At 43.1% G+C, this 27,959-nt stretch overlaps 2 protein-coding genes across 4 annotated transcripts in view; both read left to right on the top strand.

Annotated features, from left to right (window-relative positions):
* CNDP2 (carnosine dipeptidase 2) overlaps window positions 1-10,397 on the top strand; it is a 28,540-nt gene extending 18,143 nt beyond the window's left edge. For all 3 annotated transcript variants that reach the window (XM_063130502.1, XM_063130501.1, XM_063130503.1), the window contains exons 6-12: window positions 96-296; window positions 2,111-2,195; window positions 5,573-5,733; window positions 6,492-6,656; window positions 7,891-8,032; window positions 8,393-8,540; window positions 9,545-10,397. In XM_063130502.1, the coding sequence (XP_062986572.1) occupies window positions 96-296; window positions 2,111-2,195; window positions 5,573-5,733; window positions 6,492-6,656; window positions 7,891-8,032; window positions 8,393-8,540; window positions 9,545-9,614 (972 nt within the window). In that variant the 3' untranslated portion in view covers window positions 9,615-10,397. The remainder of the gene's footprint in view (window positions 1-95; window positions 297-2,110; window positions 2,196-5,572; window positions 5,734-6,491; window positions 6,657-7,890; window positions 8,033-8,392; window positions 8,541-9,544) is intronic.
* Window positions 10,398-12,786: 2,389 nt separating this feature from the next.
* Window positions 12,787-27,959, top strand: part of CNDP1 (carnosine dipeptidase 1) — a 31,389-nt gene continuing 16,216 nt past the window's right edge. The window contains exons 1-3 of the mRNA XM_063129802.1: window positions 12,787-12,872; window positions 25,788-25,913; window positions 27,487-27,630. Of these exons, the coding sequence (XP_062985872.1) occupies window positions 12,870-12,872; window positions 25,788-25,913; window positions 27,487-27,630 (273 nt within the window). The 5' untranslated portion in view covers window positions 12,787-12,869. The remainder of the gene's footprint in view (window positions 12,873-25,787; window positions 25,914-27,486; window positions 27,631-27,959) is intronic.

The raw sequence follows: 27,959 nt of genomic DNA, 5'->3' as shown, positions 1-27,959 counted from the left end.
GTTGAATGATTTAATGTCTAGTTTCGCTTGAGAAGCGGAAAAAAACTTTGCTTGCCTCACTCTTGAAATTGCGCTGTTCCCTTTTCCCCCTGTAGGAAATCCCGGTTAATGTCAAGTTTTGCCTAGAAGGTATGGAGGAGTCTGGCTCTGAAGGCCTTGATGACTTGATTTTTGCACAAAAAGATGATTTCTTCAAAGGGGTCGACTATGTTTGCATCTCTGATAACTACTGGCTGGGTAAGAAGAAGCCCTGCATCACCTATGGCCTCAGGGGCATCTGCTATTATTTCATAGAGGTAAAGAACCAAAGAGCAAATATTCTTATTGAAGAAGCTGTGACTGTTGGGAGTTAGCTGTACAGTGCAATCCTATGCATGTCTACTGCAAAAATGGGTCCCATTGAATTCAATGGGATTTGCAACCAAGCAAGTGCATAGAGGATTGCAGCCTTAGATATTAATGTTAATTGTTGCTGCTTTGAGGTTTGAGCGTCTGTGTTGACATGGCGTTTGTCTTGTGTGAACAAGAACCTGTGATGGGTGGTTGAATGGGAAACCTTCCATAGCTTTAGATTGCTTGATAGTACTTGCATAGTTGGTATTGTTTGCATAATGCCCAAACTTCACATTTTCTATGACCTTCTTTGTGAGCAGCCTTTTGAGGGTTGCATCCTGTTGGTGCCTGAATATGCTGGCAGGTAGGGAGAGAGCCAATAGTGTGAGGGCCGCCCCATTTCTCTCCATTTCTGTCATTCCCGACCCTGTCTGTCACCTCTCTCTCTCTCTCTCTCTCTCTCTCTCCTCTACCCCCACCAAAAGGCAGATTGCTCTAGCCAGAAGTTTAAACTGATCACTTGCAGAGAGCTTTTGAAAGTAAGTCAAGGGCCACATGGAATTAAGTCAAGGCTGCAGGAGATCCTAGGGCCACAGGTTGCCCAGCCCTGTCTTAGGTACAGATAATTGGCATAATGACTACAGGTAATTCACGGTTATTGTACAGGCCAAAAAAAAAAGGTAGATTCTTGCAAAAAGTGCTCCTTGGGCATAGTAATTCTTATTGTGGGCCTGATTTTGATGAACACGCTAGCCATCTTTCAGTAATAAAGCCCAACAGCTAGCAACTTACTTTCGGTAGTAGATAAGATGACCAAAAATAATAATAATGCCACACACCTGGCGTTCGTTCTAAATTAACATTCAGGCGTATGCCAGACAGACAATCCTTTGGCCGACGTGTGTAGATTTCTGTCGCGAAAGTGATTTTGGATGGTTGGGGCAGTATCCAATGGCTCTGCATCTCTGCTGATTCTGTTGGGCCTTCAATGATTCTGTTCTGCAGGCGAGTCCCACCACTTGTGTCACAGAGATTTAGCCCTTCTGGGAGCCATCGGAAAAGAGTGGAAACACTTGTTTCTGGAATGGGGCAGGTTAGTGGAGCTTGCATGTGGGAGTTCCAGGAACCTGCCCTGATCTAGAAATGAATGTTTCCACTCGTTTTGGGGCTTCCAATAAGAAACACTAATTCAATCTTGATTGCACAGGTGGTGGGTTCTGCTTGCTCTACAGAATCAGCCGGAGGAGCCGCTTGCACGTCCTCACACACTTTGGCACAATTCTCGTAGCTTTGCATAAACATAGTAAATTCTGGTTTTGTTGGGAGTTAAGCATAAGCAAGATACTGGAAATTAGTAGTTTCTGTAGAAAATTAGTGTTTTTTTTCTGAAACAGAAACTCCATAGAATAATTTGCCAGAACTTGTAAGTGTTGCAGCTAAACTCCTTGACTCTGTTCAGACAACATGCTAAACAACAGTAGTTAAGCATTTTAGCTAAACATTGTTTAGCATGTCGTGTGAGCCATGACTTAACGTGTCATGTTAACCATTCCTAACCATGGTGGCTACATAATCACAGTGTAAACGTGCTCCCTAACCATTTGCTGCAAAGGGGTTAATGGCCTAACTATGACTTAGCATGTTGTCTGAACAGACCCATTGTTACTAACAGCTTAACTTTGACAGTGACAGTGGTGTAATATAATAACTTAATGCTGGAAGTCATCAAATGTTTATGACTGTTAATGGTGGTGTTTTGGTTTGTTTTGCCATCAAGGTGGAATGCAGTGACAAAGACCTTCACTCTGGAGTATATGGCGGCTCAGTGCATGAGGCTATGACAGACCTCATTGCTTTGATGGGTAAGGTCTATACTTTCCTCCTCCCACACATAAACAGAATTGGGGATCTTCTAGAAACTGCAGGAGAAATAGTTCTGCGTTTGTAGTTCAAAGGCCGCCTTGTTGCAAACCCACCCCCACCCTACCTTGACTTCACCCACCCTAAAAGCTTACGATAATGTCAAGGTTAACAATTGATGGACTAGCCAGAGTCTTAATGAGAGAGCAAAGATCTATTTGTAGGACAAAGGTTTATGTAACTGCTGAGGATCTAGATTGTATCTGCACGGCACAGTCACAAGTTTCTTCTAGGCTGTGTGAATATTGCTTCTGCATATGCCGAGGCACAGAGTTGGCTGCCTCTTACATGTCTGGCCTCTGGATGCTATTCAAGACATTGGCAGCAAAGTAGCCATTTAATCACAAATTTGGGTTGTTTATGTAAAGAACAGATGGATGGATTCGTATACTATATCCGCGTGTATCAACAGATGGCTAACTAGCCCTCGCAAGTCTCTTTCCTCCCCTGTGTCATTGTCATTACACCTTCCTAACCCTGTTGCTTACAGTGGCAGTAGTTGCTGACGTCTTCTTCTATTACTACCCCATGAGCAGCAAGAGCATGAGACTGGTAATGACTCCTGGGACAGCAGATCAAATGTGCAGTGGATTCTATTATTATTATTATTATTATTATTATTATTATTATTATTATTATTATTAATATCCTGCCTTTTGCCCAATGCTGGGCCTCAAGGCGGCATTCCAAAATTTAAAACATATACATTAAAAACCTATAAATAAAGATATACAAAAGTTAAAAATATATTAAACATATTCCAATATTAAAACATTTAAACATTTAAAATGACAACTTTAAAAGTCCAGATCATTTACTTGGATTGAATAGGCAAGTATTTTGCTCCGGTGCCAAAGGACAGGTCAAGCTCATAATGAATCTACTGTAATGCTTCTGCCTATATGCGAAAAGTAGCTCTGTCACTGTTTCTTTGTGCACACCCCACTTCCAATGCACTGCTGCAAACCTACTGAGAATATGTTGGAGATGCATTGAACGGGGTGCTGTGGTTCACATCTGCTCGGCCACATGGATTCCCCCTGAATCTTGCCTGAAGGAAGCCCTGACAAATTGATTTGGCTGATGGTTGTGTCAAATGTTTCTTGTTTCCAAAATGGGTGGGGTGGGGAGAAATTAAAGGTGGCTGCTTTTAAACTAGATGAACCTGGAAAATCTCTGGGATCAGACTTTGCCCAGAAGATTGTATGCAAGAAGAGAACCTTGGACTTCACTACCAGCAGTAAATTTTAGAAAAAAAACTAGAAATATGTGACTTGAGTAAATGCCTAGAAATAATTGTGCACAGATCAATCTCATCAAGAAGCAGTTATGGCTCGGGTGTCGATGCTTGTCGCCTGCAGACTTGTGGCTAATTTTATTTGGGTGGGTGGGTGTTTTTTATGTGATTGAACACTGGCTAGAGCCTGTTTTACCTCTGGCTTCTAAACTGGGGCAGGGGGGGAGCAAATCAGAGATGCTACTATCCTACTTATGCTGTAGCTGGAGAGGTTGAGTGGGTTTGCATGATCACGGAGGGAAAATAAGCCATGGTTCGATTATTTTCCCTTGCCGTGCGTGCCAGTTATGAGCTGCTGAATTAGCATAATTACCCTCGCCAGGGGCGGGTTGTCATGATGTCTGAACCCGGCAAGGATGGCTGGCTGGGGTGGTTTTCTTTTCTTTTTTTTTAAAGTAATTTTATTTTTCTACAATACTTAAACATACACATTACATCCTCTCATAAAGAAAAAACAACAACATACTACATAATATTGAAACGTTGAATACATAATATCTTATCTAAATACATAATCAAAATTAACTTAGAAGTGCACCCCCCACCTCGGGATCTCATTCCTGATTCCAGAATCTCATACTTTCTTCTGCTGGTGGTTTCCCACTTCCTTTAGAAAACACAAATATTAGGAACTGTTTCCAAATTCCTTCAAAATCATTTGATTTAGCTTTACCTCTTCTCCATTTAATATTACATGTCAATTAATCATTAATAGCTATATCCCATACTTCTTTACACCATTCTTCAATAGAATATTCCCCTTGAATCTTCCAGTTCCTAGCTACAATCAATCTTGCTGCAGTCAGCAAATTCGTTATCAATTCCTTGATTTTCTTTTTACATTTAAAATCTTCAAATAGTGACAGTAATGCAACTTTTGGTGTTCGTTCTACCTTCATTTCCACAATTTCTTCAGTCTCCAAAAACACCATCTTCCAAAATTTTTGAACATAGTTACATTCCCACCACATATGTAAATACGTTCCTTTACCCCCACAACCTCTCCAACAGTTTGCTGACTGCTGATTATTTATCTTATTCAATCTAACCGGAGTTAGGTACCACCTCCATATAATTTTAAAATAATTCTCTTTTATTCTTACTGACATATTTCTCAACGGTCTTTGTTTCCATAGTCCCTCCCAGCCCTGTTGTCCTATTTGTACATTCAAATCTGTCTCCCAAACCATTTTGCCTGAATTATCCATCAACCCTTTCTCCACCAATATTCTATATATTTCACTCATCAACCCTTTTAACACTGTTCTTTTCTCCCTATCATTTTCTTTCTTAACTATTAATTCCTCAAACTTCGTCAATTCTCTACAATCTCCGTTATCTCTTACCCACTTTTTAGTCCACTGTTCTAATTGCCAATAATTTAACCAAGTTAATTTTTTATCTTTTAAAACCTCTTCCAAATCCTCTCTTGTATTCATTCCTCTTAACCATTCCCTTAATTTCATTTTATTTTTTTCTATTAAAACTTTACTTAATCTACTCTTTAATTCCTCCGGGAAATTCTTTAACATTATTACCGGTGACAAAGGGGAGCTGCTCGGAAGCAGCTCGCTGGGGTGGTTTTCAGACCACTCGGGATACTCAAGGTAAGAGGTACGCAGTGAAGTGCTCAGGTGACTGTCATCACTGTGTTCAATCTGGTCTGATCAAAACAATCCCGCTGTGTGTATTGGCTGTAAGACAGATGGCTGAGCTGTTGTGCAGATAGCCAAGGAAAAGATCAGTGCTGGAGCTGAGTGTTCTTTTGAGTTTGTTTGTATGTTTCTAAAGTTGCTGAGCAAGTCTAAACCGCCTGAGCCACAGAATGCTTCCTCTGCCAGAACTCAAAGAGCTGGTGTCCGTCCTACCCAGGGTGCATCTGTCCTCATTCTCCATTTTTGCTGCCTCCCTGGGCTGCCATTTCTGTACAAATGCCAGATGTTTGTGAATGCCAGCTGCTTGTATTTCATGATTTCTCATTTCACTGCCCGCCTCTACTATCGAATGCCTTTTTCCTTGCAGGCTGCTTAATTGATAAGAAAGGGAAAATCCTCATTCCTGGCATTTATGATGCAGTAGCTCCTGTCACGGATGAGGAGCATCAACTCTATGACAGAATTGACTTTGACATGGGGGAGTATGCGAAGGATGTAGGAGCCAGTCGACTGCTGCATGTCACCAAGGTGCAGTAGACCTCTTCATTTTATAAGATACTACAATAGCCTATTGCTGTCCATCAGTGGACAGTGGTTGACAGGTGGTTGGCCACTGTGTTAACAGTGCTGGAATAGATGGACCCTTGGTCTGATCCAACATGGCTCTTCTTATGTTGATTTGATCAAAAATTCATGAAATTCTCAGGAATTCAAGGGAAAACAGTTTTATGAAATCTCTGTTTTCCTGATTAATTTTTCTGATCCATTAGCAAGCTTATTTGGGGGAAAAGTCCCATGGAACTCACTGCAGTTTAATTCTGATTCAACATTTGTATTTTTAATCTATGATTCTCCTATGTCCACACTCCACTTCACCCTTCAAAATGGTTTGCAGTGACTCATACCTTTGGGTTTGCTTTCAACTAAAGCATCTCTGGGGTTTTTGCAAGGCATTCTTATTTATTTTGCTATATCTCCCAACAAGTCACAATACCCCATTCTGAGGTGAGTGAAATGACTTTGAACTGTTCATTGCTATTTAACGCCAGCCCTAGTAGACAGTTCATCTCAAAGAACAGAACCTACAAAGTAGGTGAAACTGATTCTCGCTTTGGACTAATGTAGGCTGACGGAAGAGTGCACAAGCTTCTGAGCTCAATAGAAGGGCCTCCGGTATCCATGTTGACCCAATAAGTTTCCAGTTTTACTTACATCATTCTCACTGTAGGCTGAAGATTCGTGACAGACTTCAGAATCCAATAATCCTCTTTTAATTTCTTTTATAGAAAGATATACTGATGCATAGGTGGCGGTATCCGTCCTTATCCCTCCATGGAATAGAAGGTGCTTTCTCTGGATCAGGCGCTAAAACTGTGATTCCACGGAAAGTGACTGGCAAATTTTCAATCAGGCTGGTGCCAGACATGACACCCGAAGTTGTGACCAAGCAGGTATGTGGCAGGGAGGGGAAGAGAAATAAGGAAGGCAGTTCAAATGGCAGGATTCAGATAACTGGCCTTCAATTACTGTGTCAGAAGGCTGTGCCCCTGGGTTGACCTTTAAAAACAAACATTTCAATAGGAAAAGAAGGGAGAGGAGAATGTGTACGTACATAGGCTCTGATCTGCCAAGGCCTGCTTTTGATCTGGATCCAAAGCAAGATTCGGACATCCAAAGTGGATCGGATGTTGTGGTTTCCCACAACAGCTGCCCACACTCTCCCCTCCCATATTTGCCCATTGAGTACATGAGTTGCCTGCTCCTTCCCTGGACCCATAGTGAGTGTCCGCAGTCATCCACCTTCTTTATGGCTGCCATTTGCGCAGGATTTGGTATATGGAAATGGCAACTTGTCTATTTCAGTATACCAAATCCTGCGCAAATGGTGGCCGTAAAGCAGCCATTTCCGTAACATTACAGGCCACTGCTCGGTGACTGCCTGTGAAAGCTGGGTGCAGGGCTGGCCATCCAGGCTGTCTGGGCTCTGAAGCAACCCGTTTGGGCACACCACAACCCGTTTTGGACTGCTTTGGATCCATTTTGGTTAGAATTTGGATCTGAACCGAAGCGGTGCACAACCTATGTAATACTTTTTTGCAACAGTGCTGTTGAAATCAGTAGCGCTGTTATATTCTTGTGCATAATGTGTATTTTTCAGCTCATCAGCAAATGTCCATTACAAGCACTATTCCAGTGGCAAGACTCCAGTTAAATTTATGAATTGGTGGGCGGAGCGAGAGAGGTGCAGTGGCTGTTATCTGTTATATGACACCCCAAGTGGTTTCATATAGCTTTTGTAGGTTTTGATTTTTTTTTTTAATCCTTCTTCACTTCCATCAGCCCAGTACACAAACTTGTTATGATGGAGCACTTGATTTCAATGAGGTTTGGAATTTAGTGCGTGGTCCCTTCAATATGGTGGAATATATTCATAACTGGTAGCTAAAACATATGTGGACATCCAGTTCCAGGTTTGCCTCATTTCAAAAAGGGTTAAGCTGCTTGACATGGCGAGGGGAGCTTAATATTTCAGATATAGTCATAAATCTCACTTCGTGGCCTAGAAGTGAATTTATACTTTTACTTATTTATTTAAAACATTACTTTAAGAACTGGATACCAATTTCATCCTACCTCTGTGTATTCTTTGATGTCTTAATTAATCAGGTGTTGTTTTTATTAAAGGTTCAAGATTACTTGTCGAAAAAGTTTGCTGAGTTGCACAGCCCTAATAAGTTCAAAGTATATCTGGGCCATGGTGGAAAACCTTGGGTATCCGATTTCAACCACCCACACTACATGGCTGGTAGAAGAGCTATGAAAACAGGTCAGTACATCTTACATTTTCTCTCTCAAGTAAGGCCCAAGTAGAAGAGGCCTCCTCCATTAGAACACAGTAAAAAAAACCTGTTTTTAGAGCAATTAAATTAGGTATCTCTTGTCATCCAAAGTCACCTTTGTCAGTTTTGAAATTCTAAGCTTGACTGTAATGGTCTTTTGCACCTAGCTATGCTAGAGATAAAAGGGCAGAGGCAAAAATTATAGCATTCGTGGAGATTGAATTGAGGGGTGTGCATTAGAAGAGGGAAATTCACTGCACTGAGGAAATGCCAGTCCACAATTTAAAAGCATCCGTTGATGCACGGTTTAGAAGCTGATGGCCGTGTTCACTCCTCCTTCCTCCTAGTTTTTGGTGTGGAGCCAGATTTGACAAGAGAGGGAGGAAGCATTCCTGTCACCCTGACCTTCCAGGAAGCAACAGGCAAGAATGTAATGCTGCTCCCTGTTGGATCTGCAGATGACGGAGCCCATTCTCAGAATGAGAAACTCAACAGGTAAGGCATTTGGGCACAGGGAAGGAAACATCAAGCATCAGGCAGCTGTAGCTGAACTTGTCCATCCCTCAGAGAGGCCATTTCAGAATAGTCGCTCAGTTTGTCAGTTGCATGATTACACAGACCATAATTCTAAGTGGGGGCCCTTCTTTCTATGGAGGGCTGTCGACCCATACAAAAAGTCAGCAGGGAGCTGGAGCCAGTGGCCAGTGGGGCTGGAGCCATCTCTTTCTCCCACCCCATTTTTTCTTTCTCTTTTGGATACAATCTCCTTTCCTCCATCAAGAAAGTCCTTGGAGGCTGAGCAAAAAAATAATAATTGGTTGCCGGGACTTGCCCCTGTTCCAAGGGGTGGGCTCTTGTCCCTGCCCTCATGATGCATCTTTGAAATGCATCACAGTCTAGGACAAAAGGAGCCAACGTTACTATTGCCCAACTACCCAGAGCCTGAGAGCGGCTGTAGAGGCATGCCAGCTTTCTCTGTCTATGTGCCTGCCAGATAGCTAGACCGCCAACTGCCCAGCAAGGGCAGAGACAGGTCTCTGCCATGTTACTCCAGCACTGGGCTGGAGGGGACCAGCAAACAGGAACAGAGGAAGCTGCCTTATACTGAGTCACACCATTGGTCCATCTAGCTGAATATTATTGACACTGACTGGCAGCAGTGGCTCTCCGGGGTTACAGGCCCGATTGTTTCCTTGCCCTGCCTGGAGAAGCCGGGGATCAAACTGGGGATCTTCTGTGCATGCAAAGCAGGTGCTCTACCCACTGGGCTGTGGCTGTTCCTGGCAGGTGCTTGGGCACAGAAAGCCCCTTTGGGAAGTGCTCCTTCCCAAGGGGAAGGGATGGGGCAGGAATATGCACTGTTGGGTGTCCCTGTCCACAGGGGCAGCGCTGCCAGTGCAGGCAGACACCATGGGATGGATGAAATCTCGACTGAACCAACATCGATGGGGTTGACTAGTGTCGGTTGCTTGCATTAATATCAGATGTTTTCTTCCCAGGTACAACTATATTCAAGGTGTCAAACTGTTGGGCGCATACTTCCACGAAGTTGCCCAGCTGAAGGACTGAATGTGAATGAGCTTTGCAAATGGAGTTGCTTTGGGACCAGAAAGTTCCTCAAAGTACTTTTTTGCAACCTGAAAAACTGCACTGTATTTTGTTCTCCTTCCAGACTAATTTTTGCTGAGATGCTTGATGAAAACAAAAATTGAACTCTATATGGAGCACTTTATATAGAGAAGCCTCTTTTTAAAAAAAACAAATACAAAAAGAAAACAAAAAAACGCCTCACCCCGTTCTGCATACTTCCAAGCACTCCAACAGTACCGTAACTCACTAATCAACCTACTTACTATTCCATTGAGGCGGCTGGAGGGGTGGGGAGACAAAAGTCTTCTATTTTTCCATAATCTGCCGTGTGTCCGTGTGTAACAGCAAATGACCGTTGATGCCTCTATCAGCATCTGCTACCCCTACATCGTCCTCTTAACTATTTGCCATTTCTCACATTAAATATTACAAAACCAGAATCTGAGGCCAACACCGTATCTTTTTACTTGGAAGAAACTGTTCTTGTCAGACGTTTAGACAAGGCAACAAAGACCTCTTGGAAAGTTTCAAATGAATTGCAAACGAAGGAGGGTTTGTGCTGGGTGCAAGGAGAGCCCATGAGCCGTCCCGTTTGCCCTAGGAGCTTATGGGTGTTTCTCTTCAGATACCTGCGCCTGTTAGCAATCTCTGCAGGCCTTGGTGACATTATATATTCCCGGTTATTAATAACAAGCTGGTATTTTTCTAAAGCATCCTTTGTACTCCCATGCTACTAAATAAAAATAGACCTGGCTCTGTTAATCCTGTGGTAACGTTGTTGCTAAAGAAAGAAAACGTGAGGTGATCAGTGGCTGGTAGGTCACAGCAGCTGAATAGGGCATTCTCACCTGCCTCAGGAACACAAGGCTCCAACTCTTCGTGGTGCAGACTTGGAAGAAACTGACTGACTATATTCAGACATGATTTGATGTGAAAGGAATGAGCTGCAGCAAGGCTTGTGCGCTGCTCCTTCTCTCTTTTCCAGCATGGCTGCAAAAAAGTTGGGAAGCTTTCCCTTCTATTTTCGAAGGCCTGCAATTTAGCTTCAAAACTCTAAACCCTGGTTAATTTTAACTATGGTTTAATGATCCAAGCCAGCTTGATAATACATGTTATGAAGTTGGCTTGTTTTGAAAAACAACAACAGGTAAGATTAACCAGTTTTTACCAGGCTCAGATGAAATGGCAAGCTGGCTGGCCACTGTGTGAGCAGAATGCTGCATTAGATTGGACCCTTGTTCTGATTCAGCATGGGTCTTCTTAAATTCTAAGTTAGTCAAAAATAAAAGTTTCCAGTCTCTTTGTGGCCAAGCTGGAAGAAAGAGCCCATGAGCCCAAGGCTTGCTGTGGTTCAGCTAAAGTATGATTTCTCATGACAGGACTCTTCATTGTACTAGGATGGGTGAAATATTAGCTTTGGCCTGCTTGGTTTGTTTTGCAGTTGCTAATGCTGGGAGAATGTGGAGCAAGCTCTGAGTCTTGTGCATTTCCCAGAGTTAGCCTTCAGATTTCCTGAAAATAGCATTACACAGGTTTGCGCATCGCTGGGCTTACTGTAAGGCAAACTAGGTTTTGCATTTCAGAAAGCTGACTTGTAGAGAGCAGACGTGCAGCCTCATCAAGCTAATTTCTTCCTTAAATGCAAAGTCTCCCTTCCATGACTAGGGCTTATAGTGGAGAAGAATTCGAGTCGAGGTACATTCCTGTTTTCACCTCACGACAAGCCGCGCTGGGTTAATTTGTCTGTGGGACTTGTCATTGTGCACTCGCCAGCATTTTTCAAATGCAAGGGTTATTTTAGGGTTGTGGGTGTTCTTTTCATCCATGGCAACAACCCATCCTGGCTGGCTTCACATGACCTGACAATCTGTGGCACACCCACACGCTCTGTGGCTTGCATTTTAAAAAATATTGGTAGGTGTGGAACAACAAGCCACATGGGTCAGTTAAGCCATGGTGGCTTGCTGCATTATTCAAATCAGGTCATTGAATCAGGTCATCACTTCATCAAGCTCAGCATTGTCTACAGTGGCTGAGGGCAGCTCTGCAGGGTTTCAAACAGGAGTATTTTCCCACTTTACATGAAAATTGAAGCTTGGATCCCTTTGTATGTGCTCTATCAGTGAGCTATGGCCCAGCCCCAAGGCTCAGGTGACCTTCACCCAAAGGAACCTAAACCTGGGTAACCTCTAGAACTTCTCACTGCTCAGAGAATTGAGTAATAATGCTATACTGAGGTCTAGGAAGTGCCCAGAAAAAATGTTCTAATAGGCATCGTCTGGTTAGCAACCCCTGTGGATGCATAGCTTTGCCCCATCCCTCATATGCTATATAGTAAGGTGGAACTCATTACAGACCAGAGCCTTCATGTGTCTTAACTATGTGTGTGGGCAAGGGAATGCCAGGTATGTGCTGGATGCATACCTTTTGGGAAGTTATAAGTTACTACTACTACTACTGAGAGCAATTAGGATACCGTAGTAGAAAGCATTTGAGAGGGCACTCCTAGTGCTTTTATCTATTTACAAATACTAGATATCCTGGCTCTTCAGTCATAAAACTCCCTAGAGTGGCATACAGCTTAACATACATAAAATCAGAAATAATTGAGCAGAAATAGCACAAATTCCAAGATAAGAGACACACAACCTCAGCATAAGAGAGAGGTAAAACTTACAGAGCAATTCTGTGGTTCCTGGAGAACATCCCCGGACCACAGGATTTCTCAGGTTCCCTCTACTGAAGCTGTAGGCATGATGGGATGTAAAGTAGTCCAAATGGAATGTGCCATACCAAGGCTACAAAATAGCTTAATGAAAATGCTCAGCTTTGGGGATGCTGGGTTCTTGTTTTTACTGGCTTCTAGCCACACACAACAGCATCTACACAGAACAAACAACAAATGGATTTCAAAGTGGGGATGGAATGAAGGACCAAAATAAAATATCTGAGATACATCTATTTGTTTGGAGGCTTGAACCCCATTGTGTGGAAAGTTGGAGCTTTTCCTTGTAAAATAAGAATAGAGGAGTCTGTCATTTTGCCTTTGTTGTCCTGTCACCACATGATTCCATGAATGTTATAAGTCAACAGATAATAAGATAGAGGGGCGGGGGGAGAAGCTTTTATAAGACGGAAAGGAGAGCAGCACTAAGGACAGAAAGCTGAATTAGCATTTTGGTACTGAACAAGGAAGGAGGAAACATTTGCCCCTTTGCCATCAGAACTTTTATTATGGTAAGCCTTCTTTCAATTGCATTCCTGGGTTTGGATATAGATCATCCACATGTAAAATGTAAATACATACACTTTCAAAGGCGTCCACAGAGACTCATTGTAACAAACTCCTTTGAAAGTGTACCTGCTATTTAAATTTAAAGAGTCCCTAACGTTTAAAACAGGTTAACTTCCCAGGCTCCCAGGTTGTTGCTTGCGAATTAAACCAAGTGAGGGGACCCTTTCTCCTGCATGCATCTCCAACACATTAGATCTGACAAGGCTTAATTCTGGATATGTGGATTGGGAATCGTAAAGGGGCAGGCCTTGGAACTCCCTACACTGCTGTAAGCAGCTGTAGAACATTATCAACATTTGATACATTATCTCTCAGGCTTAGCATGAAATGCAACATTGCAGGCGGTGTATGCTCTGTGTCCACAAACAATGCTGGTGAGGATTTCTCAGATGTTACTGTGAAGAAGGTATGATTGTGGGCAGGTTCTAAACCTTGTGGCTTCTCTTACAATCTGGCATGCCACACACCTGAGCAAATATCTGAGTAACAGCTGGATTTTATAGTTTCAGAAATGGAGGAGCAACTATTGCTTGTTTCTTCTTCCCAGTAACCTTTGGAGGGATCCCAGGAAGAACATAACATCAGCTGCTAGAACCTAATTTGAATGCCTACAGTAGGGCTTTGAACCAATTTCCATAATCCCTGTCCATTGGCCATGTTGGCTGGGTTGTTGTAGCCCAAGACGTCTGGAGGGCAGTAGGTTGCTTATTCATAATTTCAGCCGCATCCCATTTCCCCCTTTTAAGATTGTAATTAGTTGCAATCTCCATGGCTTGAACAAGAGCCATCCCACCCACCCCCATCTGCCCAGCTTCTTTGTGTGTGCTTTGCTTAGCATCTTGCCTGATGAAGAGTTCTGGAGAACCCAAAAGTTTGCACAGTACTTTGTGACTTCTGAGTTGGTATAATAACAAGTATTACCCTAATATATATATTATCATTTTTCTTTTGACCAGCATGGCTAACTTTTTTATTTCATCTAAGCAGGCATGTTGATATTATTATTATTATTATTATTATTATTATTATTATTATTATTATTTATATAGCACCATCAATGTACATGGTGCTGTACAGAGCAAAACAGTAAATAGCAAGACCCTGCCGCATAGGCTTACATTCTAATAATATTCTAATATTGCCCATCTATTCTCTAATACCTGCTTTAAAATGTTTCTTTCAACATAGATTTTTATTTTGTTAAAGAAACTGAAGTGTAGCTACACTGTCTGGTGTGAGCCAAGGTATGCATGACGAACCACGTGGTTACTGTGAGATGGAAAGGCAATATGCAATGAAGGGTCTTGTGAACATGCACCACAACCAGATCAATATTTAACTGAAAGATGATAATGGCCAAGCTTCAAAGACTTGGGCTTCTTCCTCTGATTGGAGCCCAAACCCACATGATAATGTGCTGCATAAGTATTTATATGCTATTGCTTGTAGCAGGGCTTTTTAATTGCTTCCAATTAAAGCTGTAATCTAGAGTTTGTTTACTTGGGAGTAAGTCAGCCCCATTGCAGTGTATGTCATCCTATAGAGAGGGACCATATCTTGGGGGGGGGGGGGGCAAAGCAAATTTGATGGAATTTCTGATGGAATTTCCCACCATCAGATGTAGCAGTGGGTACAAATTTGGATGGCTTTAAAAGGGGGTTAGATAAATTCCTGGAGGGAAAGGCTATCAATGGCTACTAGTCCTAATGGCTACGTGCTACCTCCAGTTTCAGAGGAAGCACATAGCCTATGTACACCAGTTGCTGGGGAGTATGAATGGGAGGGTGCTGTTGCACTTGTGCCCTGCTTGTGGCTTCCAGGTCAACAGCTGAATGGCCACTGTATGAACAGAATGCTGGACTAGATGGACCATTGGTCTGATCCAGCAGGGCTGAACCTCCAGAAGATGTTGGACTCCCAACTCCCATCAGCCCCAGTCAGCATGGCCCATGGTCAGGGATGTTAGGCATTGTAGTCCAGCAACATCTGGAGCCCACATGTTTCCCACCCTTCATGTAAAAGGTCCTGGGTTCCATACCCAACCCCATTAGTCAGAAAACTCTGACCTTTCTCTGTGTGTGGGCTAGATGGACAAATAATCCGACCTAACATAAAGCAGCTGCCTGTATGCCTATCCTGGCAGCAAAAATATAAAAGGAAAGCCTACTATCTACTCAGAAGTAAGCCCTATTGAGTTCCATGGAGCTTATTCAAAGGTAAATGGGTTTAGGATTGCAGCATGGCTGTTTTAACATCTGAGTCTAGGAAAGCCTATAGACCACCCGTCCCAACTCGTGCCGTCCAGATATTTTTGGACTTCATCTCCCAGCAGCCCCAGCTAGCCTGGCCAGTGATCAGGAATGCTGGGAGTTGTAGTCCAAAACTCCTGGATGGCCCCAGGGTGGCGGAGGTTGCTGTAGGCGGGGCGATGTTGCTTAAACCGAAGCAGCCCGTTTGCGCAAGGGAATCCAACCAGCGGTGGATGAAGGGAACCCATCTGCCCTGCCCCTCCCCGCCCCTCCCCGCCGGCTCCTTGGGACTCTCGCTGCCGCTGCCTCCGCCTCCTACGGCGAGGTTCATAAAGCCGCCTCCAGCCAGGTGGCCGCAATGACAGCGGTGAGCAAGCAGCTGGCTGCTACAGGACGTTTCGTGGCCATCCCCAGCCAGAGACGGGAGCCAATAGCAGGCGAGCAGCCGGCCAGCCAGCTGGGAGCTGCAAGATTGACAAGCGTCCGTTTGGGACCGGAATCTTGGTCAGGATGGTCGCGTAGAATCAGCCCCAGTAGAGTCTTTGCGAGCTTCCTGTAAGTAGTCCATCCCCGTGTCGCTCCTGGAGCAAGTCCCCTCTTAGAGCGCCCGCCTGGAGGAGGAAGGCTGGCAGCAGCCGCCAGGTCGTGCCTCCCGAGTCCCGGCTCAGAACTGTCGCCTGCTGCTGTGCACGTTTGCAGAGAGTCCTACTGACTAGGGTGACCATATGAAAAGGAGGACAGGGCTCCTGTATCTTTAACAGTTGCATAGAAAAGGGAATTTCAGCAGGTGTCATTTGTATGCACATTGCACCTGGTGAAATTTCCTCTTCATCACAACAGTTAAACCTGCAGGAGCTATACTGCAACTATACTGTGACCAGATTTAAAAGAGAGCGGGGCACCTGCAGCTTTAACTGTTGTGATGAAGAAGAAATTTCCCCAGGTTCCCCATATATATAAATGACACCTGCTGAAATTCCCCTTTCAATACAACTGTTAAAGATACAGGATCCCTGTCCTCCTTTCCATATGGTCACCCTACTACTGACACACACACACACACACACACACACGTACGTTTCCCCCATGTCACTTTAGTGCCCAAACTAAAGTCCCAGTCAAAAGCCGACAGATGGAAAAGACACGTGAAAATGCCTCCATTGCACAAGGGGTGAGTGAGGGCCTCCTCCTAGCGTCCCGCCCTCCATTGCCGCCAAACTTGATTCAGCGGAATGAGCAGCGAGGAGCTGTGATGGGGATGAGCCATAGCAGCTCTGGGCTCTACAACGTTTGTTTCAGCCTAAACAGGATATAACACTTTGAAAACGTTTTGAAGACTGTATAGGAAGTGTGTCCAGGGTCCCAACAGTTGTCACTACTGTTATAAACCATTTTAAAGCAGTAGTGTAGATCTTGCCCGGGTTTGGATGGGATATTTCCATGGCGGTCTTGAAAATATGAAACTCAGAAAGGGAGGTGCCAGTAGTGGTGGTGTGTTATGGTTCTTTAGGGGTTAAAGGGAGAATAACAGCTGGTGTCTTCAGGCCTTCAGTTTTGCTAAACAGTGGCCCCATTCAGACGACACTATTAACTATGCTTTATTTATTTATTTATTTATTTATTTATTTATTTATTGCATTTCTATACTGCCCAATAGCCGAAGCTCTTAGTGCAAGGGCTGATGGGATACAGGGCGGAGCATTCGGAGGACTCAGGTGCTCATCTCACTGCTTTGTGGTTAGCATGTGGTTAAGGACACGGGGGAACTGGACAGGGTTAACCATGTCATGTGTGAGCATACAGCTTGTGGTTAGTGCTACCCACAGAGAAGCATGGTTAAGTTAACCACAGAGCCCTCCATGTCATCTGAACGAGCCCACTGTTCTTATTTAAGCCTCCAGTTATAATCAGGGGAAACCCAAAAATAAGACAGGGAAGCAGACACTTGTGTCCCCTTGTGTTCAGAAGGTGCCAAGTTCAGCCCCTGGTATTATAAGCCAGGCAGGTGAGGGAAAAGACCTTTGCTGGAGAAGCTACAGAGCAACTGCCAGTCAGAGCAGTTCTCACTCAGCCTCACGCCTCAGTGGTCGAATTAAGTAATGTTTGACTCTGGACTGAAGAGCAGAACAGGACCCCTGCTCTTTAGATGGCCATTGTGTGTATGCCTTCACTTAATTCAAAACGGTATTTCTTTAAATTGAGGCTTGTCCTGTTATGTTTAATTTGTTTCTTCCTGTTGTTTCCAGAGTGGATTCAGTCAACCACTCCTGCCATATGTATAGAGGGAGAGGCTGCGAGGAGGGTGAAGGCGGGAGGGGAAAAGGGCCTTTATGTAACAACATCACTGTTTTGCACTTTGTACGCAACTGAAAAAAATAAACTGCTTATAACAAAAGAGCATTTTTTAAAAATAATAATAATCATGACTCGTCCAAATATATTCCATTCAAGACGGAGCGTGCATGTTCTTCACTATACCTGCTCCATGGCACACATGAAGCTTCAATAGAGGGAGGGAGCCGTGGGAAGTATCCAATTGGACCCTAGGGCTAATGTAAATGATGTTGTGCCAGCTGACACTATTGGTGTTGTGCTAGAGGTCACCTCTAGCACAACAGCAACAGAATTAGCTGGTGAAATGGGATTCCTTTACACTAGTGCCATGTAATTTACATTAGAGATAGTGTCCAGTTGGATGATGCCTTGTGTACACAGAATGTTTCCTTGGTTGAAACAAATTGGGGAAAGCACTGGAGGCAAAAGATCTCAGTGAGCATGTCTGAGCTCCACACCATCACTGTGTCAGAGCAATTATGTTTCAAAGAAGTATGGCACTGCTCACTGCTTTTAACTCCTAGCATTTATTATTATAGGTCAAAATTCCCCCACACATAAGGAATTCTAACGTTTGTCTAAAGGTGTTTTCAGACATTCTGCCAATGGACTACTCTAAATCAAATGGCTCTGTCTCAAAATATATAGTTGATACTGGGCGTCATCAGATGGGGTAGGGGATTTCCCTACTGTCACTATGGCCTTCTGCTGCTGTCCCACAATAGTGACAATCTCTTTACATGGGGAGAGAAAGAAGAAGTAGCAACGACCACATGGCCCATTCAGTGGGCATTTTTATTGCGCTGCTTTTCCTGCACACAGCAGGAAATGGCAGCAAGTTTCATTTTAAAAAAGTAAGTCGGATTTTCTGGGTCTTTTTTTGCAACGGAAAAGTGAGCGAGAGGAGAGGGAGGTGCACAGGAGGTGGACAATGTCATCTAAAGGATGTGCAAAAAATGGTGAGTTGGCAGTAACAAGTGAGCAATAAGACACTCGCCCGATGACACTCACTATGAACAGAAAGAAAATTGCATTGCGGGGAAAACTCATAGGATCTAGAATGTAATGTCTTTATATTAGCATACCCAACCTAGTGTCCTCTAGATGTCTTGGACTGCAATTCCCATTTGACTGTGGTTGAGGGTGATGGGACTTGTAGTCCAACACATCTGGAGAACAAGTTGTGGAAGGCTGCTTTTTATAGTACCTATCCCCGTTTCTTTTTTTAAAGGATAGAGGACTGAAGTTTGCATAATATTTCCTACACATTTTCCCCTCCTGCCTCTTTATTTAATAAGAATAATATATTACCATATTTCAAGCCCAAAATATTGTGAGCAAATGAAGCTGAAGTGGTCAGCAATCTTTGTGAGATTCAGTAGATTAGGTTAGTCATCTAAGAAATGAACTGTTTGGTTGCAACACATACGGATTTATGCAACTGCTATTTTTCTCTCTCTTGAATTTGTTGAATGTCTGTCGTTGCCCACTTTGCATTGCTGCCCTTTTTGTGTGTGTTTTTGCAACAAAGTGAGCCACATTTCATAGGGTGACCATATGGAAAGGAGGTCAGGGCTCCTGTATCTTTAACAGTTGTATAGAAAAGGGAATTTCAGAAGGTGTCACTTGTATGCATGCAGCACCTGGTGAAATTCCTTCTTCATCACAACAGTTAAAGCTGCAGGAGCCCTGCCCTCTTTTGTATCTGGTCACTCTGTTTAGCAGTATTTATTAATACATTATAGCCTGCCTTTTCTCCTCTTGCAAAGAAGCCAACGTGGCTTGCATGGGCCTTTTCTCTCCATTTTATACCCACAACAACCCTGTGAGCTAGGTTAGGTTGAGAGGCAGTGGCTGTGTTCGGATGTCACTTTAAGTCATGATAGGTTAATAAACTATTCACAGTGGCTTATTTTGAAAATACACTACTGCTATCCCCCACCACACAAGCAGACAAATAAACTACTGTGAGTAGCTTATTAAGCTACTGTGTGTAATTTGACTCGTCCCCTTGTCCTGCTGCAGTCTGCCTGCCCAAGCAGTGGCACTGTTTCGCTTCCGAAGCACTGGAGGTTTGCAGCTTCATACGCAACCTCCCCCTGTCAGGAGGCACCTGGCCCACCATCAAACCCCTGTGCATTTACTCCAGAGGAGCAAAAATCCCAAGTTACCCCAAAAAGGGGAGGTGGCTAAAAACCTTGGAAGTTTGCAGAATTGGGACCCAACCCTATAGCCTGCCTCCTCTACACTGCTGGCTTTGTCTCTTTAATATGTTCATAATCAGTAAGCCAGCGAACAGGAGAGCCACAGAAGTTTTGACTGCTCTTGCCACACAGCTCTGCAGCCAGCCAAAATAGCCCACTGTGACCACCACATGACACAATAACCCATGATGGGTTAAATAACCTGCCCTGCAGACCATGGGTTATCAGAGTGGGTTATTTTGGCCAAATAAGCCATCGTGGGTTTTAAAAAAAACCCACCAGATGATATAATAACCCATCATGGGTGAGCGAGCCATCCAAATCCACTCAGTAAGTCACTCAAAGCCACCCAGTAATCACCCAGGTCTCACCAGTCCCACATCAACATTCTATACCACACTGCCTTTTGTTCCTTCAAATTCTATCTGATTTTGTTCAGAAAGTGAGGAAGAGGTCTCAGTTCAAATTATGATGTGCAGGTAATTTATCATGCCATTCTAGTGATGAGCAACTTTCCTGGTTCCTAACAAGCGTAATTCGAATCACTACTAGCACTGATTGTTGTCATCATCAGTAACTAAGTCTAAGTAATAAATACATTGTATATGGATCTGTGTTTCTTATTATCGCTCATCACATTGCAATATAAAGCTGACCTCTTGCAGACATGACCTTAAGTCTGACAAAACCTCTGACAAGTGAAAACCACTTGCTTGAAAGTAATCCAGAGTCTAGGAATTTGGAGTAAATGTCACCGCATCTACACAAACTGTTGCAAGATTGCCCCTGGGTTTAAAGAAAATAAAAAATAAAAATGGTTATACATTTATGGATCAAAAGATCAACATGCTGACTTGTGTGATTTTGTGATGTTATGGTGTGGGTGGGTGTAGCAGAGGATTATGGGACTTATAGTCCAATGGATCTGGAAGGCATCACAGTGTGGGTGGCTGACCAAAAGACTCTTATCATTATGCCTGTCTGCATGTTTGGCCTTCCATAAAGAAGTTAATCTCGTGCTGTATCCACACTTCTGTGAGGAAAGTGCCTTTTTCAAGAACAGACATTCCATCAGTATGCCAATACTAGTCTCTCTCCTTTCTCTTTTTTGCCATTCTAGACAAAGGTTGCCAAATAATTCTCACAGATAATACTGAAACTGCTAACTGAAGTGTCAACATTTCCCCCCCCCCATGAATTTTTTTGTATTTGAAATAAGGTTAACAAAAGCAGTAAAAGAAGAATGTAGATAATAATTAATCACAATCACTAAAGAAACAAAGGAATTCCCTAATTATAAATCTTAGTGTATGCCTGATAGTTTTATGGAACATTTACAATTAAATGGCCTAAGTAAGAGCTTAGTTCCTAATGAAAGTAAAAATAAATACTTTCATTAGAAAGAATGTTGAAGTTCTACAACATATAAAAAGTTTGTGACATTCTTATAATTGGAAGTCCCTTATTTCTATATTTATTCAAGAACTAGCTGTACCCTGCCACGCGTTGCTGTGGCTCAGTCTGGTTAAATTGAAAAGAAAGAAAAGACAAAGCGGATGTTTCTAATATGTTTAATTTCACAATGCTTGTGGATATACAATATTTTTAGTTGTTCCATTGTCTGTGTAGATATAGAGATTGTCTGGTTTGCCCACTCTAGAACACGCAACATATAATTGTCCATGTGAGAAGCAATCTGTGTCTAGATCTAAACTGCACAATTCTAAAGATTGGCCCTGAGCTTTGTTGATGGTGATTGCAAACGCCAATCGAATTGGGAATTGCAATCTCTTAAATTGAAATGGCATATCTGTTGGAATCATAGGAATGCGAGGAATGAGGACATCTTCACCTTTGAAAGGTCCTGTCAAGATTGATCTCTGACTATAACAATTGCCACTTAGTCTATAGTTGGAGCATTGAGTCTTCGCACATGTTGTCCAGCAGGCGTTTTGTCAGCATGAATAACAATCTTGTGTGTATCAGATGACATCATGTCAATTGCTATTTTGAACAAATGTACTAAATTGTTTTTTTCGTGAAGTAGCTGTTGAGGTTTTGAAACGATGGACCTTTTTATGCCAGTCCATCGGCATAAAATACATTTTATGCCGATGGACCATCACCAATGAAATACATTTGTAGGAATTTATGTTGACTATCTTGAAATGGAAGGAAGGAGCCGGCTTTATGATAAATTTGTCCTTTGACTTTGAAAGTTGGCATAAATGGAGCTGTGATGATTTCTGCGCCGAACGACGTCATTTAGAAGCTTGAGTTGTATTTCCTGATGTTAGATAGGAAATGCTTTGATTCTGCGGTATATCCGGCAAGCAAAGTTTGTAATGGCTCTGGTGGTTCTCCAAGTTGAGGCAGTTTCATTTTTCCAGCAGCACAACACATTCCTTTTGTTTCTCCATTAAATTTAAGAGCCTTGCAATAAGGACACACTTCAGTCATAGTGCCAATGAGAACATGCCGCCTCAAACTATAATCATCAGCTGGGTTGTACCGGAATGCAAGGCGTTTGTAATCGTGTGATTGTTTACCACGGAGTCGTGTTTGACGCTGATGTGCTGTTTCTCGTTGACGTCTTTCAGACCCTCTCAGCCTTTCGCGTTCATTATGTTGAGAACAAAGCAGATCTGTAGCTGTAGTACGCGATTGCCGTGCTCGCAACCGTGCATCCTCAAGTCTGGCTGAACGTTGCTTGGTTGATTCCTTGGCACGTATTTGAGCCATTTTTTTCTTTTTTTCTCATTTGCTGAAGCCCGTTCTTCCTGAGTCTGATTTGCAATTTCTCATCGCAGTGCTTCCGCTCCGCGAGTACGACGACCTAAGTGTGATCTTCTGCGAGGCATTATTTGGATGAAGTAAAGCAGTTTGTTTGGTTTTTAAAAAAGGTTTTTTGTTACGTTGAGGAGGTTAGTGGAAACTCATGGCAGTTACCTTTCTTCAGAACGTGTAACTGTCACAGGTGTGACATCTATATTCACTCAGCCAATTGCGAGAGTACATGCAAATAGGAGAGGAGGCAGAGGCAGCGGATTGGCCTACTGGTTGGTGATGTCACAATGATCAGCAGGACTGGTTTTGAGGAGGCCTATTTCTTCGATTTTAAGACAAACCTTTGACCCCATAGAGAACATAGTTACATAACAACGCTCGCGTATTCGAACGCAACGCTGTGTCAAAATTTCAAAGCAATCGGTGAAGAACTTTCGGAGATATAACGACAGTAACGAAAGGTCTTTTTCATTTTTATTTATATAGATAGATGTATATGCTGGCTTTAAATACATTTCCCAATCACAAGCTACCATAGAGCAAGAAAAGTAACTATCTCCTTACACTTTGTCCTGACCCAAGTATCAATAAGTTGATAACTGTATAAGTGTCAGGAGTCTCTCCCATCTCTGTAGAGGCTTCCTGTGTCAGAAAAAGAAATCCTTTGTAGCTATTTATTTGGGTGTCTTCCATTCAGACAATGCCCACACCCAGAGTAGCTTTTCTTAAGGAAGGTCACTGAATCATTTGCCTTCAGATTATAGCCAGATCTACACCAAGCAGGATATAACACTTTGAAAACAGTTTGAAAACTGTATGTGGAGTGTGTCATGGCCCCAAACAGTTGTCAATACCATCATAAACCATTTAAAAAGCAATAGGGTAGATCTTGTCTATGTGTTGTTAAGGGACCTCATTATATCTGCTTTCTCCCTGTCCCAAAGTCTGGGAGAGATCTGGACCAGACAGTAGGGCTAGAAAGACAAAAAATGTGTTAGTAACCTAGTTACAATCATTTAACAAGCTATAGATCATAAATATGAATATGTGTGTACATGAATGAAATATAGTTATAGAAGAAATTCTAATCCTTCTTCAAGGACAACAGAGCTGCTGAGATGGAAAAGATTGCTTTTGTTTGACTACAGCTTTCCTCTTGCTATGAAGACACAACCCTAAACTCCAAGACAGAAGTAGCAGCTATATACGATACAAGGTGGTGGTGGTGGTGGGAATGGTTGAAATTCTTAACCTTTCTTTTGCAGTGACAAAAATTAGCTTACAGAATGCTTTGGCTTTGCCCTGGTATTTAATGATACACAGAACTCATTTACTGCCTGGCATATATCTCTATGGAAATATTATCCTTGAAACAACTTACATTGAAAATAGGAAATACTATTTGAATTGGTTCTCTCCCCCCCCCCAACTTTTTATTATTTTTTACCGATACAAGACAAAGAATAAAGGCTGCCTGCCCCCAGCCACAACCCCATTCCCGACCTTTTAGGTTTACCCCTCACTTCTTTACATCGCAAGGGATGGGATCGTGAGGGCTTGAGAGCCAGTGTGGGCAGGAGTTGCATCTGCTGTGCACCAAATGTTTGTCCTTTCACCTTTCAAGGAGGAAAGAACAAGCATTTGGAGCATGGCGATGGGGACTCCAGTGGCCGTCATTGGTGGTTTGTCCTCCTCCGGCAGGGGATGTTGTGAAAAGGGCTCCTTTACGCAACATTCCCTTCCTGGAACAATCCACCCTGCTATTTTGAGTGAAATGGCGGCGGCTTGCGAAGAGGGCGGATGGCCCCCTGCAGCCTCATCAGGCTCGCACAGTTCCTTAAGCAAGAGCAGGCAGATCAACAAATGACCAGCAAGCCAGGCACAGGGGAGACCGCCCATCCCTAACACTAATCTGAGGATTAACCCTAATATACCACTGAGGCTTTCTTCTAACTACTACTAAAAGTCAAAAGGAAAGCCATCCTGGTGGCCAACTCAGTCTGGCTAGGGAGAGTCTTCAGCGAACGGGTTCCTGCCTGGGGAGCTTTGTCTCCTCAAACCTAACCGTAACATAAGGATTAACCTTAACCCTCAAGGGCCACTGAGACTTCCCTCCAGCTGCTAATATGAGCGTGCAAGCAGTCCTGGTGCCCCACTCAGCCTGTCTGGACCTCCTAGGCTCTTCCCCAGATTCCTGCCTGGGGAACCTTTATTTATTTATTATTGCATTTATATCCCACCTTTTTTCCTCTGAGAAACACAAGGCAGTATACATAATCCTCCTCCTCTCCATTTTATCCTCACAACAACAATATTGTGAGGTACGTTGGGCTGAGAGTCTGTGACTGGCCCAAAGTCACCCAGTGGGTTTCCATGGCCAAGTGAGGAGTAGAACCCAAATATCCTGACTCCCAGTCCTACACCACACTGGCTCGCCAACCATGCCTCCTCAACCTTAACCTGAGGATCAGCTATAACCCTAACATGCCAAAGAGACATCTCCCCAGCCACTTAAGGTAAGTGTGCAAGCCATTCTCGTGGTCCACTCTGTTAGGCTCTTCCATGTCTCTGGTTCCTATCTGGAGAGCCGTGCCTCCTCAAACCTACCTGAACACTACATTCAACATTTAAGGTCTGGGTGCCTAATCCGAGGGTAGCTTGGAGGCCGTCAATGAGAGGGCCTTCTCTATGGTGGCCCCCCAACTGTGGAACAATCTTCCTGACGAGGCCCACCTGGTGTCGACATTGTTATCTTTTTGGTGCCAGGTCAAGACTTTTCTCTTCTCCCTGAAGAAATGAGCCTGGGTCTGTTTTTTTTAGGATCATAGTTTTAAAGTTGTTATAGTGGTTTTAAACGTATGTATATATTGTATGTTTTTGTGGTTTTTAATTTTTGTATATTGTTTTTAAGTGTCTAAATATTATGTAAACTGCCCAGAGAGCTTCGGATAAGGAATAAATGAATAAAGAAAGACTGAATGTTTTCACCTTTTGGTTTTCATCTCAGAACTTGCTGTTTGATGTTTCACATAGTATATTGAGAAATGACAAGTCCCCATAACAAGAACTCTGCATATAAACTTTTCTGTGGGGGGAGAATTTCTAAATATTGTTTACTGTCTATTGTACGTACTGAAGTATTTCAGGCATTTCTCCTTATCTTTCCACTTTTGCATTATTTATTTGTGGACGCCAGCTACAGTGGATCTGCACAGTCAGTTGACACTAAAGATCTTATGAAGATGCTCTTTAACATGCTGAATCTTGTCTTTATAATCCATAGACATTCCACATTTCCCTTATCATCCTGCTCTTTGGCGTGGGCCACTCCTCATTTTCAAATCCCATGTTGTTAGTGGAGCAGCAGCTGTTCCAGTACATAGATGACCATCAAGATGAATTTGTTCAGGTAAAAACAGTAAATTCTGCTAATAACAGGGGGGAAATGTGCAGGCCGACCCTAGGCACGTTTCCTTGGAAGTCCTACTGTGTTCAATAAGATATTTTGCCAAGCCAGGATAATAGCACCAGCTTGAATCACAGAACCACAAACACTAGAACAAGGGGCTGTCTTTACGTGGGGAAAGTGCTGTTGGTGGCTGCAGATCTGCGCTGAGTCAGTTAGACGATGCAGGCGCAGGTTCACAGCCACCACAGGACTTTCCTGCAAAGCTGTGGATTGAAAAAGTCAGGGATTTACCACGACTTTGTCAATCGGAGCAATGTCAAGATGGCTCTTCTGCAGTCTAGCGTCACTCCGGGGCCAATCTGGGGTTGGTGCCTGGTGGAAGGCGACCTTCTTCAAGGAGTTAATGACACTTGCATTATTTATTGTTCCAGCAGGGGTTCCTGAAAAATCAGCCCAAAGTTACCTAACAGTACAGAGTGAATGAAATTACACAATCCAAACAACATTACATGTGTGGGTGGACATTCTCAATATTACTCTTATTCCTCTTTAAGGTAGATTTCCTGATGAAGGGTTCCTTAGAAGTGATTAGAAAGAAATAAGATTTACAAAGATGGATGCCCCGTACAAAGCCTTCCTGAATGCCATTATTTTTAATGAGCCTTCCAGAGAAAATTAAATGTTTTTTCTAAGCGCTGGTGTAATGCACTAACTGGTGTAGCATAATAAGAGCTATGAGTCAGGAAGCCACTTGTTTGAATTTCTCCTCTACCGTGAACTTTAAGCAAGCCACTGTCTCTCATCCCTTTAATCTCCACATAGGGGTATTAATCTACCCTAGAAAATTGTTGTCAGGTTTATCACAACCTAATTTTATTTATTTACCTAACTTACCATCCTAAGCATATTTAGACAGAAAAAAGGGCTACAACTCCGAGAATGTCCCAAGCGGCTATGTTGGCTGGGGGTTGCTGGGAGATGCAGGCCTTTTTTCTGTCAATAAGGATTGCATCTTTATTGAACCTTTAAACTGGCCAATAACTGATCTGGGCAATGTACAATACATTTTAAAACATAAAATACAAACTTTAAAACCTAAATAAATAAATAAAACTAGCCCAGAATAAAACCAAGATAAAGCGAAGAGCAGAGAATAAACTATCTCAGCATAGAAAACAAAGTTAAAACCGGAAGCAGAATAAAATACTAAAAGCTCTAATAACAGTTCTTAAAATGCCTGGGAGAATAAAAAGGTCTTCATGGGGCACCAAAAAGACCATAGAAAGGCCAGCCTCTCCTGGGAGAGTGTTCCACTGAAATGGCCCTAAAATGGCAGAACATGCGAACGCTGGTGTGACTGGAGGGTGTGTGGCCTGGGCAAAGGTGGTGTGGTTTTAGGAGGTTGGTGTCATCTGGACGGAACAGCATCATAGTCCGCAACGCACAGGTTCTCTACCCCAATCTAGTAACTTGATTCTCAAATACCAAGCAAAATAGGAACACACAATCACGCATTAAATCTTTGAATGACACGTCACGAGGCCATGACTTTTATTACTGCCTTTCTTTGCAGAAACTTGCAGAATGGGTGGCTGTGGAGAGCGATTCCTTACAGCCACGACTAAGAGCAAAAGTTACAGAAATGATTAAGACAGCTGCAGTCAGTCTCCGCTGCTTAGGCGCTGATGTGACACTCAACGATACGGGCATTCAACAGGTATACCAAGTTATTATTGATCCTGCCTTGGATCCAAAGAGTCCCTTGCACAAACAGAAGGAATTGCTGCTCATTGGTGAGAGAAACATGTAAGTGCTGCCTGGAGTGGAGGCTGGTGGCTCCGATGTCAATGAGGCAGAGAATCTGCCCAGGGTTTCGGTCAGAACTCTGAAGGAGCTGGTCCTGGACAGCTCCTTTACAGTTCAGACTGGTTCTGATTCACCACCCCACGGAAATTGGAACCACCAGCCTCCACTGACTGCCCAGCTGCAAGCGTGCCAGCAGACTACACACTCCTAAGGTAAGGGGGCTGCCGTAAGTATGAACCA

The sequence above is a fragment of the Elgaria multicarinata genome, chromosome 7 (genome assembly GCF_023053635.1).
Source record: "Elgaria multicarinata webbii isolate HBS135686 ecotype San Diego chromosome 7, rElgMul1.1.pri, whole genome shotgun sequence".
Lineage (NCBI taxonomy): Eukaryota > Metazoa > Chordata > Lepidosauria > Squamata > Anguidae > Elgaria > Elgaria multicarinata.
The sequence above is the reverse complement of the archived record's forward strand: the minus strand, read 5'-3'. Positions and strand labels throughout refer to the sequence as shown.